The following is a 12,647-nucleotide window of genomic DNA, read 5'->3' on the forward strand; positions in this document are numbered from 1 at the left end:
TCCGACCAATTCCAAGTCAGTCGGTTGGGTGTTCTTGAAGGGTGAAAGAAAAGAGAAAATTATATATTTGATGAGTATCTAATTACTTATTTGTTCATATAGATACATATGTGTGTATTTGTGTGTACATATATATGTCATTTATATGAGTATGATGACCACATTTAATAAGATCGTCATTGCTCTGTTTGTTCTGGAATAATTATCTCTCGTCTCTCTAGGTTATATTCCTTGTATTAAAGTAGAGCTTATTATCCAATTTGGAAAAAAAAAATAAGGAAAGAAAGAGAAAATGAAAGGGAAAAGAAAGGAAAAGGAAAGGAAGGAGGAGAAAAAACCAAGGGAAAAGGCAGAATGGGAGGAACCGGGGGAGGAAGAGGAGAAGAAATGAAAGGAAAAAAAGAATAAAGATGAAGAAATGGAAGAAAGGAAAAAAATAAGTATATGCATGTGTATATATGTGTGTGTGTGTGTGTGTGTGTGTGTATGTATATATATATATATATATATATATATATATATATATATGTGTGTATGTATATATATATATATATATATATATATATATATATATATATATAAATTTTTTTTTTTTTACTAACACCATATCTCCATGTCCATCTGATTTACAACTTTGATTTAACAATGCACCATTTCATTTATTAAAGCCCTCACTTTGGATGCCCCCATAAATTTCGAATCATCCGAATCTCCCCATATCAAATTTAATCTTTTTTCTTTACAAAACAAAACGGACATACATGTATTTGATTGGTATATGCGAGATCTTTTCTCGGGAAATGATTCTTTAACAGTTTATTTCTCTATTTCTTTTCCGAGTTTCAAGACTATATAGAGTACTCCAAAGGGAGCCCCCTTTCTACACTGGAGAGACAGGACGGTGTCTGGACGGTGTCGTAAGCCGGGTCGTAAGAAGGGACGGGATCACGCGGTAAACTGTAAGATACGATAGTCTTTATAATAATTATAATAATAATCATTCGAAGAAAAAAACAAAGAAAGAAGCGGAGAGGAACGATTTGAAAGGACACGTCGAAGAAAAGAAAGAAAATAATAGTAGGCCTTACGAGTTGGCGATAATATTAATATCCAACAAACAACATTGCAGTTGGTGAATGGGCATTGATACGGTTACACTTCGTAATTCCGAAGGTTCGTAATTCCGAAAACGAAATAAGGTTCGTTGTTCCGAAGGTTCGTTAGTCCGAAAACGAAATAAGGTTAGTTAATCATTAAATTTTCGGACTAACGAACCTTCGGAATTACGAACCTCACTTCGTTTTCGGACTAACGAACCTTCGGAATTACGAACCTCATTTCGTTTTCGGACGAACGAACCTTCGGAATAACGAAGCTTACGAATGTATGCGCATTGATACAGGTACTAGTAATATACAGATGCAGATCAGTGGAGGTGGTCAGATGCGCCGGAAGTGGGAGGGGCCGGGGGGGGGGGGTTAGAGGCAGTTAAGCTTTTAGGGGGGAGGGCACTCAATTTTCGTCTCTTAATTGGCCGGCCCATTCTGTTGTTGGTGGTGCAGTTGATGGTTGTCTCTGCTCTGATAGGGATAATATAACAAATCAGAGTGGCGTTGGCTGGCAAAAAGCAGAAAGGGGTCAATTTTCGACCCCAGCTTATGGGTCCACTTTAATATAATAATATACAATCTTAAAATGTGCATTAATTGTTTCATAAAACGGGTCGGCAAAAAGAATTTTTCATGGAAATCTTGTTCAAATCCCTCCAACTTGTGTACGATCGCACAGACGAAGAGATCACAAGACTATTATGACATCACAGGCGTATCTACTATTCGCGCCTAAGTATGCGCATCAAAATCCTAGCCAGCCTCTTTTACTGAACGCGTATCAATTTTTACGTGCTATTGGAACTAATGCTGCACAAAAATTGCATAGTGCTGCACAAAAAATGCACAGTGCTGCGCGAAAAATGCACGACTGGAAGGCTGCGCATAATTAAAGCATGAACACGTGACTTGAATACGCACTCACCATTGGCTGCATCCTTGAACCCGTTTTATAATATAGGATATTTATATTGCGCACATATCCACCTTGTGAGGTGCTCAAGGCGCTCCTATATTACCCGGCTAAGCTAGGCGTTCATAGCGCACACAGCTACTTAAGGAATTACTTCCTACCGGTACCCATTTACCTCACCTGGGCTGAGTGCAGCACAATGTGGATCAGTTTCTTGCTGAAGGAAATTACGCCATGGCTGGGATTCGAACCCACGACCCTCTGTTTCTGTTATTAGAAAAAACATAGCTATTATATAATAGCCCTATAATGTATCCTAAATCAACTATACCTAATTAGAAGTGCATTAATTTCAACATTTTCTCAATGGTCGCTGCGAACACGGCTGTTTTCCATACTTCATGGCTTGTAGTAAAAGAAGAAAAAGTAGAAGAATAATTGTTGTTTTATGACGGATTCAGCGCAAAGATTATGTTTACTTCATGGGAATGTGCACCTGCCTGCTTATAGATCAAGGCAGTCCAACCCAGAAAAAATGTTGATTTGAATCAATAGAGAAAAATGAGACAAGCATAATGCCGAAAATTTCATCAAAATCGGATGTAAAATAAGAAAGTAATGATAGTTAAAGTTTTTCTTATTTTTCACAAGAGTTATATGTACAGTAAGTGGTAACCCAATTTGGTCACATTCAAATGAAAAAAACGATGATGTACCTTACTCATTATTTCATTTGTTTTTTAATGTTTGAATCATACAATATTCCGATTTTTACAGATTAGACAACAAGGACTAATCTGACTGAACCATAAAATGTTTAAAAAATTGTAATTCCACATAGTCGTTGAGAAATAAAAAAAAATTCACAGGACAATGACGGGAGAATTAGATTTTCATATAATAAAATGCGAAAGAAATAGTGAGTGGGTGATGTCATTAAATCATAACCGTTTTGTGCCAGTGAAATTAAGGCAAACTTTAAAATGTCATAACTTTCTTATTTTACATCGGACTTTGATGAAACTTTTAGTGTTATGTTTGTTGGATTTTTCTCTTATTATTTAAATCATTTTTGTTGGGGTGGAATTGTACTGAAAGGTTTGGCAAACCCAAATCTGTAAACTCCAACCATGGAGCTAATAGCTCTATGCTCCAACCAAGCGCTCAAACAAACAACAAAATATGATCCCTCCCCCATTCAGCGGCCCTGAGAAAGAGAAGGGCAGAGTGCCCCCTCTGACAGGATTTCAATGACCTTTTGTTAGACATTGCATCTCCTGCCTGATGGGAGTTTTCCAGGACCTACCTTCCTCTCAGTACAATTTGATTTCGTAATGGTTATAAAGTTATGTAATCCAAGTTTGTAAACTTGCCTAAAACGTCTTTCTATCCAATAAGCTTATTAATGCATAGTAATCCTATCAATCAACTCTATATTGTATGTTCAAGTTCCCAAGGTAATGATTTCAAAACATCGACACGTTACGTCATCGAATAATCTATTTTTGGTACGATAAGAGGTTCATGATAAAAACCATTGTTATCGTGGGGTTACCTTATATGCATCATCATGAAGATGCTCATGAGAGTACTCGCAATTTTGGTCATCTCCGTCGGCTTTTCTTCAGCCAAATATGAGGGGTGAGTAAAATAATGACAGTTTACTATACTATCATTAAACTTTTATTAGTCCGATGACTAATTAGGAACTATACACTTAATCAATGTGATTTTTAGTCCACGTAATAAGCCATCAAAATTATGAGCCCTCTCATCTAATAAAGTATATTCGGTATATCCAACTCTGTGAGATAAAATTACAGATTATGCATGATAGATAGATAGTACCCACGGCCGAAGCCAGGATTCAACCCCCCCCCCCCCCCCTCAAAAAAATGACAAGCAAAAAAGGTCAATAAAAATAGTCACACTGGCCGCCCCTGGAACCCGCGCATGCTTGTACGTGCTTTTGTTAAAAGATAGTTATAGTTAAAATGTCATAAATCAGAATATGGACTTACATTTAAAACATTATCTGCTTATGAAACCATATCATAGATGGCAAGTGTGGAGAGTGGTTCCCGCCAGCAATGCGCACAGGACATGGCTGAGGGAAATAGAATCTAATCTTGGAGATGTGGTAAGTTTCTCATATTAACTCTCAAGTAACTTCCTTTATTATTTAAAGAAAAGTAATTGTTCTCAAACATCTCTCTTTCTTCTTCTCTCCTTCTCTCTCTTCTTTTATTATTGTTTATATAGACTAAATCGAATGGTTTTAGGAACAATTAATGTAAATGAATTTATAACAAATGAATTTTCTATTGCGATCCTGAAAGGGTGTGTTTTTAAGAAGTTTGGCTGATACAATATAACCACTACATGATCTTCAATGTCATCAACCAAGAAATTAAAAAGAATTATATTCATTTTTTTTCATTCTTCCCTTTCCTTAGCTTGATTTTTGGTCAAGCATCTCCAAGATCCCTGGCGAATCGGTCAACATCATGATCCCTCCCCGATTCCAGGGCACTCTCAGTGATGTCATGAACACCATCGAACTCCCATATAAGGTCTTTATCGGCGACGTAGGTCAACTTATAGCCAATCAGATGTTAGCAATCCATGAGAGGCGGGATCGTGAACCGCGATCAAGTTCATTGGCAAACTTTGATTACAACGTGTACCACCCATACGACGAGGTATTTGTATTTGAAGCGATTGTTGTATTGATAATTTATCATTTAAAGTATTGCATTTCATAAGCATCAGTAGGTCCTACCCACCCCGTTGTGAAGGATTACAGCATATATTATGTTACACACGATAGATGTATCACTATCTCGAATGATAGTATTTTAACTGGGGCGGGGTGATTGCATTTCCTCTTTAATATTTTTTTCACTAAATCTAAATATTCCTTTCTTTCACGTATCATCTCCCCGTGATGTGACTCTATTCTATATTATTTAAATTTGTGACCATATCTAAATTTCTCGCAATAATGGGTCTTCTTTTGAGCATATTCGCAAACCTAAAATTTACCTGATTTTCAAAGTGAGGTTGTTTTCATGAACTATTGCTCTAGTTCAAAATGGATTATTTATTGGTTTCGGGCATGTAATTTACACCTCTCTTTCAAAACAATTTCAGATTCAGCAATGGGTGTCTGACATAGCAACAGAATATTCCGATATCGTCTCACCTTTTCTACTAGACCACTCTTATGAAGGAAGGCCAATTAATGGATTCAAGGTGAGATTGGATCATTATGAGTATTAAATTTAATTCGTAGACTACAGTGCAACTACATTATGAAATAAAATGCAGTGTTAAGGCCAAAGCCACACATGCAGACTCACAGGTGTTAAAATACACAAAGGAATATGACCATTGCACCTAATATATAGTGATAGCATAAAGAACAGAATGACCGTTTTATAATAACAAGTCAAATGTTTTCTATTGTACATTTTCCCCCTGGATTTAGATGAAAATCATACTACTATATTAAAGGTCATAAAATTTTATCCGGTTTTCCATCATAATACACTCGCAGCTAACTTCACCGGGGCCCGCAGTTCTAAAAGCTTGCTTTTATGTGGGTCCAATCATATTATCATAATTATTTGTTTGGCATAAATTAAGATTTAACTTTATAACTTAAATGATTGTTTATTATTATGTTATTTGTATACATTTCTGGTTGTCTATAATTCAATATTATGCCTATTGTTGCTGCTTCTTTTATGTGAATCAAAATATCAAATACAAAATATAAAAATAAATTAAATAAAATGAAATGAATAAATAAATATATCACTAGTACTCTTACCTCCACTACAGCTATACTTCTGTTGCAATTGCACTACTACTCCTGCTACTATACTCCTAACTACAACAACAACTACTACTACTAATATAACTACTACTACTACTACTACTACTACTACTACTACTACTACTACTACTACTACTATAGTAGTAGTAGTACTACTACTACTACTACTACTACTACTATACTACTACTATACTACTACTACTACTTCTACTACTACTACTACTACTATACTACTACTATACTTCTACTTTAATACTACTATACTACTACTATACTACTACTATTACTACTACTACTACTACTGCTACTAACTACAAACAACAACAATTCGACCCAGGAGAAGATGGGTTACATCTGCTTGGCTGTCTTTCTGTTTGTTTGGTTTTCATTTATTGATCCTATATATCTAAATTTATTTTGTTCAGATCCGGGGAACCGGAAGCCAATCTGAAAACCCAACTGCTGTCTGGTTTGAGGGTGGTATTCATGCTCGTGAATGGATCTCACCGGCTACTGTCATGGGATTCACTCAGAAGGTAGAAAGGAAGGGAAAATAGAGAGAGGGGGAGGGGGGAGAGAGGGAAAGGGAGTGGGATCGAAAGAGAGAGAGGGGGAGGCGCGGCTGACCGTGACCCCGAGGGGACAAAGCATGGGGGCACGTCATTGTTCACAAACAATGCAGTGCCCCCAATGCTTTGTCTCCTCCGGGTCACGGTCCGCAACAGACGGGAGGGGTAGGAGAGAGAGAGTGAGTAAGTAATTCGTGCCCGCCTATATTAATGAGATACATTTTGTTGATATATTTCAATTAAATGAACTATTTAACTTTGAACACAGTGTTCATTTAGTTGTGGTTGCTATGTCGGGCAAAGTTTTGGGTAAACTGCTAGTGTTAGTATTGTTAAGAACAACCCGTGTTTTAATTTGCATACATTTTGTAATACAGTACAAAATAAAAAAGTAATAAGTGGTTGATCAAGAATTCACCAGTAAAGGGGGGGGGGCAAAACTCTCTTTCAAAAATTTTCGACAAGCCAAAAATAAAAAAAAAGTATCATGGGGCCAAATGACAAAAATGGGGCAAGCTCCAATCATCAACTTTACTCCGAGGAGGTGGGAGATCCCATTTTTACACAACCTTCTACCGTCATTTTCAATAAAATTCACACACCAGAAGTTAGGGACACCGGTCCGCTCCACTGGATCTGCCACTGATTGGGGGTACTCTCTGACTTTTGTTACAATGTATGAATGCACTGTTATGCATCATGAGTCCTCATGTTCTCTGCATGAACAAAAACCAATCACCAATGAACGAGCCATGTGTCTTTTATAATTAAAACGACACGAATTTGAATATAAATGACATATAAGCCTCGTTTGAACATGCCTCATAATTACGTTCAGCCTTGATGCACCAATGTGTACCTTTTCAGAATATTTTCATATTACATGAAAAAAATCAATAATGAACTTGTACGTTATAGTACACTTTGTGATGATGAAACATCTCGTGCATGCTATCAAATGTACAAGATTTTATCTCAAGTTTTAATGCTTTATTGATATAGATCCAACTGTTACCAAATTGTTTTTCATCTTATGAAAAAGGTAGCAGAAATTAGCAACGATATCTTTCAATTTTCTCTAGAAGGGTCTCGTGTCCGAAGTCGGACGCGAGTGCCCAACGATCAGAATAAAAGACAGACATTTTTCTTAAATTCTTTACTTCCTTTGTTATTTTGCATATATTCATGTAATCCATTCTGATACACCCATAAACCTTTTGTTATTTCTCTTTGAAACTGCACTGAAAAAATATAATCATTTTTTTCCTAAATCATAATCATAGAACATTAAAAAAAGTTATGAAGCTGAATTCACTGGATTGTGTAGAACTACTGAGAAAATATTAACTAACACTTACGTATAGTAATATAACTTATAGGAACTGTAGAGATTTTCTGCAGAATTGTTTTTGTGAAATTCATGTTTGCTTTATTTATATTCGATATTTTAGCTGGGGTGGAGCCCGCGTATTTTTATATCGGTAGAAGTATGGCGACCTAACGTTAAAATACCTTTTTTTTTAATCTTATAGCTCCTAGACGACTACAGAAATGGCGACACATTGGCAGTGAATATGCTTGATAATATAGACTGGTATATCGTCCCATCTCTTAATGTAGATGGCTATTCATACACATGGGATCAGGTAAGAAAGAGAGCTATCAATCTTTTGACAAATGGGATTCCTTTTTTCTTGGTCATATTGGGGACCAAATTTGCCAATCTTCATAAGTATGGATATTTGAATGAAAATTAGTCAATCAATCACATCTGTTTATTTACTACTGGAGTAAGGGGAGTAGACCCAAATCCAGCACACATTACCCCTCCTTTTGAACTTTCACATTATCATAAATGTATATTTGTCAAAATATATTTCACACCATGTTATTGGAAGAAGCAGGGAGTGCTGGATCAAAATTATTCTCCCCTCTTCGTTTTTATCGGGGCCTTTTTTCAACATAAGAGAAGGGCACCTTAAAGGGGTGATCATAACTGATTTCTCGCTCCCTATCCCCCGTCACGTGGGGACCCCAGTCATTTCATACCTCTCGTGTTTCATATCTTCATCGATAGGATCGTCTGTGGAGGAAAACCCGATCACCAAACCAGGGCTCGTCTTGTACAGGGAAGGACCCGAATAGAAACTGGGCATTCGAATGGGGAGGTTTGTCTTCTTTTAAGTTTACTTGTGAGAAAACAGGGGACTGATTGAATAGCTATATTATCGTCCAAAAGCCCCCACCCCGTAGTCCTTTATTATAAACTGATAATCAATTATTATCAATGATTATCAATGGAGGATACCAACTGGGCGCGTACAGCCGACTGCCCGGTAACGGTTTAAGCTTGTAGGGGCCACAGTAAACATCGCTTCGTAGCAGTCGAGGGTATTGGGAGCACGCATTACGCTCCGTCAGTAATAACAGAACGGGGGCAGTTTCATAAAGCTGTTCGTAAGTGACATTAAGAACGACTGGTGATTCTTTCTTGTGGTAAATAATATTTACCATTAGACGTTCAATGATGTTCACTAGTCGCTCTTAAATTACGAAGAGCTTTATAAAACGCCCACTTGATTTAGTCACACTAACCCAAATCGAAAACTGCAGAAAAAAGGCCCCAAAAAAGAAACACTAACAGGACGGAACATGCTAAGATTGAAGCATAGAACGCTGACCGAACCCCGCCTCTTCTACATATTCAAGATATCTTGTTGATTGGATGATCTTATTGTTTTTTCTAGGTCCAGGTACCAGTCCATGGCCTTGCTCAGACAAGTACCATGGTCCAGAACCACTCTCCGAACCCGAGGTGGCCGCTGTGACCAGGTTTTTGAGGGAACGTAAAGCCCAGGGCCAGGACTTCATTGTCTTTATCGATTGGCACAGCTTTTCACAGAAGGTCATCGCTCCGTGGTCGTACAAGGACGTCGATACACGCACCAAAGATTACGATGACCAGGTAGAATGTTGTGCTAATGGACGAGACGCTGTCCGCAACACTTGAAGATACCGCGTTCCAGATGTGATTCATAAGCAGGACATGCGAACAAAAACTTGACAACTCGCTCAAGTCCGATCTAGTTATTTTCGGTGATATCGGTCTAGTATAACACTATTAACTTTAAAAAGTTAAGCTCCCTTCAAATAATATAACCAAATATCAATACAACATATCAATGTGGATAAAGACTGTTGTAAATTGAGGTTTAATCCCTCATTTGCCTTCCTAAGCAAAATAACCAGACTAAAAAAAATCTTGATCGTGCTTGATAGAAATTATCAGTTCGGAAGATAAGTGCCGTTTTCACGCGGCTAGCGAATGTTTTGCGAATTACAGTAAGGTCTTGCAAGGACGCGAATGTTAAAAAATCCAGCATTCGTATTTTATGCGACAAAGTGTGTAAAATGTGGAAGCTTCGCCAATTGTTCCTTTTCGTTGGCGAATAATTTTTTTTTAACTTCTCCCGAACGAAAGGCGACTCAAAGCGACCCCGCGAACAACTGGCGAATCTTCCGAACATTTAAGCTCAAAAGACTTTCCGAAAATTTAAGCTTTTTCATTCATTCTTATGCATTTATTTCGTTCATAGATTAAGAATAACATTCACAAACATATAGATATAAAAACATACAAATAAAAAAAACATTTTTGATGGAAAAATATGCAAGAAATAGAAATAATTTACGAAACGAGGAGACAACTTAGAAGGCAGAGAAACCTTATTGGTGCTGCCACCAAACAGCTTTAGAGCCATGTCTGTTTTGGAACAATTATAGAATTGAATAAACCATCCCAAATGGAAAGCGATTTCTTTCGAAATTCTAGATGAAATCTTGTTATAAAAACAATATCACCATCCCCTGCTATTTCATGATGTCATAATTCTACACTGTTCAAATGCACTATATAACACTGGCGTGCAGATGGGAGATTATAGGGATAGATGCACCCACACACACACAAATGTTCCATGACCGAGAAAAAAGGGAAAAGAAAATGGTATATCTGTCACAAATTGAGATTTTTGTTTTAAAAAAAGGTCATGCTCTCAAAAGCACCCCCCCCCTTGACGTTCATGGCTACTCGAAACAGTTGACTCATTCTGCAACTGATGATATTATCAATGTTATGAAATTAAAGAAAATTTAATTGATATTGGCAACCTGATAACTGTGTTTTAAATCTTACTAACCTCTTTATGTTTTTATTTTTTGTTAGATGGCTTTCGCTCGAGCTGTAGTAGATGCTATAAACGGGGTTCATGGCAAGGAATTTACGTACGGAGCTGGAGCTGAAATTATGTGTAAGAAGATGACATCTTGTCCCTTCGGAATAATCAAAATGTAGGAAATAATAGGGCAGTTTTTATATATTCCCCGTGTATATAACTTCAAATTTCGTCTACCTCCCGATCATCATTATCACCATTATCTTTTATCAACATCATCATCATCAGCAGCAGCAACATCATCATTACCATAACCGTCATCGTCTGATCGTCATCATCATAACCATGATCATCATGATCGTCATTATCATTATCGTCACCACCACCAGCATCATCATAACCATCATCGTAATCATCATGACCATTGTCATAATCGTCATCATCACCATCATCATCATCACCATCATCGTAATCATCATGACCATTATCATAATCGTCACCACCACCATCATCATCATAACCATCATCGTAATCATCATGACCATTATCATAATCGTCATCATCATCACCATCATCATGACCATTATCATAATCGTCATCATCATCACCATCATCATCATCATCATCATCACCATCATCATTGTCCTCATCAGGGGCCGCGGAGCGGTTTTCAAATTGGGGGGGGGGTGACCATGCAAAACAATCATGGTCAGTTTCCGTTTTTGTACACGGTTTTGAAAAAGTGGGGAGGGGGCTAAAGCCATCCCCCAATCCCCCCCCCCCCCACTTCCGCGACCCCTACTCATCATCATCATCGTCAATGACAACAACCCCACCATCACCGCCTTCATCACAGTCATCAAAATGACATCATATTGTTTGTATGTTTTGTTAATGTTACAAAATAATGGAAATAAAAATCTATTCAATTCCATTCAATGATAACTTTCAGACGCGGCTGCCGGATCTAGCAAGGACTTCGGGTACGCGGACTTTGAACCGACGGGCGACGATAAGAACGGCGGCTTGGGATGCAAATACTCGTACACCATCGAACTCCGTGACACGGGCGAGTACGGCCAGCTTCTTCCAGAATGGCAGATTCAACCGTCTTACGAGGAAATCTACGCCGCCGTGCGAGCCATGGGTGACCATATTTTGAGAGAACTTGGTTTTATAGCTTGAAAATCAATAATGAATGAATATACAGACAAAATGAATTATTAAGGATGAATGGGAGAATTAATGAATACATAATACATGTAATATGGATGAAGATGTGGAAGGGAAGATAGAAAATTACTAAAAATTGAGGATTGGCCGAATCATCAATCAAGTCGATCGCATAAATTTGAATTAACGAACAATAATAACATCACAAATAATTATTCCCATAAATTCATTGGCATCAGGTGAAATTTGCCATTCTTTTTAGCTCATTCATAAATGGGGATGGCGTCATGACTTAATGTGACCGAGGAGGGCGGTGGAGACTGATTTAACTGGAAGTAATGGACGAAAAATTAATTTAAAGAGAAATCTCATGTTTCGATCATGTAATAAACACTTATTGAAAAGGTTTCTTGTCAACACCTTTACTGTGTTTCTTTCATTATGAGTCCATGAAAAGAGCAGGGAGTTGAAAAGATTATGATGCATTCACATTTCCCCTACGGTGGCCGTACGGCGAGTCGAAAACAGCCGCTTTCTAACATTTTTTTGTACCAGATACACACTGGAGTTAAAAAATTAATAAAATTGCTGTTTCGACTCATCGAAGGGAAAATGGGACCGCAGCATAAGAAAAGCCATTGCTGCAGTCACATCAACGGCATTTAATCCAGACCGATCAAGGTTGTTACGTTGTTGCTAATGGCATAATGATCGGTCTGATTGGAGTCCGTTTCATGGGTGTGAATGTACCACTGAATGTATGGGAAGGTAGGGATCAAATAGTGTGACTGTGTCATGAAAAGAAAATTAGAGAAAGAAATTCAGAAAGAGTGAGATGAAGTTTGAGAGATGCGAAAGGAGAGCAAT

The 12,647-nt window shown here is 37.5% G+C and overlaps 1 protein-coding gene across 1 annotated transcript; it reads left to right on the top strand.

Moving 5' to 3' along the window:
* The first annotated feature begins 3,563 nt into the window (after positions 1 to 3,563).
* On the top strand, positions 3,564 to 11,860 carry LOC121408466 (carboxypeptidase B-like). The gene is made up of 10 exons (XM_041599945.1): positions 3,564 to 3,663; positions 4,081 to 4,162; positions 4,479 to 4,724; positions 5,176 to 5,277; positions 6,289 to 6,399; positions 7,965 to 8,078; positions 8,510 to 8,600; positions 9,180 to 9,397; positions 10,658 to 10,742; positions 11,560 to 11,860. Exons 1-10 carry the CDS (start codon positions 3,593 to 3,595, stop codon positions 11,790 to 11,792), a joined length of 1,353 nt encoding a protein of 450 aa, XP_041455879.1. The 5' UTR covers positions 3,564 to 3,592; the 3' UTR covers positions 11,793 to 11,860.
* Positions 11,861 to 12,647: the final 787 nt, after the last annotated feature.

The sequence above is a fragment of the Lytechinus variegatus genome, chromosome 2, assembly GCF_018143015.1.
Source record: "Lytechinus variegatus isolate NC3 chromosome 2, Lvar_3.0, whole genome shotgun sequence".
NCBI classification, from domain to species: Eukaryota; Metazoa; Echinodermata; class Echinoidea; order Temnopleuroida; family Toxopneustidae; genus Lytechinus; species Lytechinus variegatus.

Excerpts from the sequence above, each read along its gene's own strand:
- LOC121408466 (XM_041599945.1), top strand. The coding sequence starts at position 3,593 with ATGAAGATGCTCATGAGAGTACTCGCAATTTTGGTCATCTCCGTCGGC. Across the intron at positions 3,664-4,080 it reads TCTTCAGCCAAATATGAGGG|ATGGCAAGTGTGGAGAGTGG; the intron begins GTGAGTAAAATA and ends ACCATATCATAG. Across the intron at positions 5,278-6,288 it reads GGCCAATTAATGGATTCAAG|ATCCGGGGAACCGGAAGCCA; the intron begins GTGAGATTGGAT and ends TATTTTGTTCAG.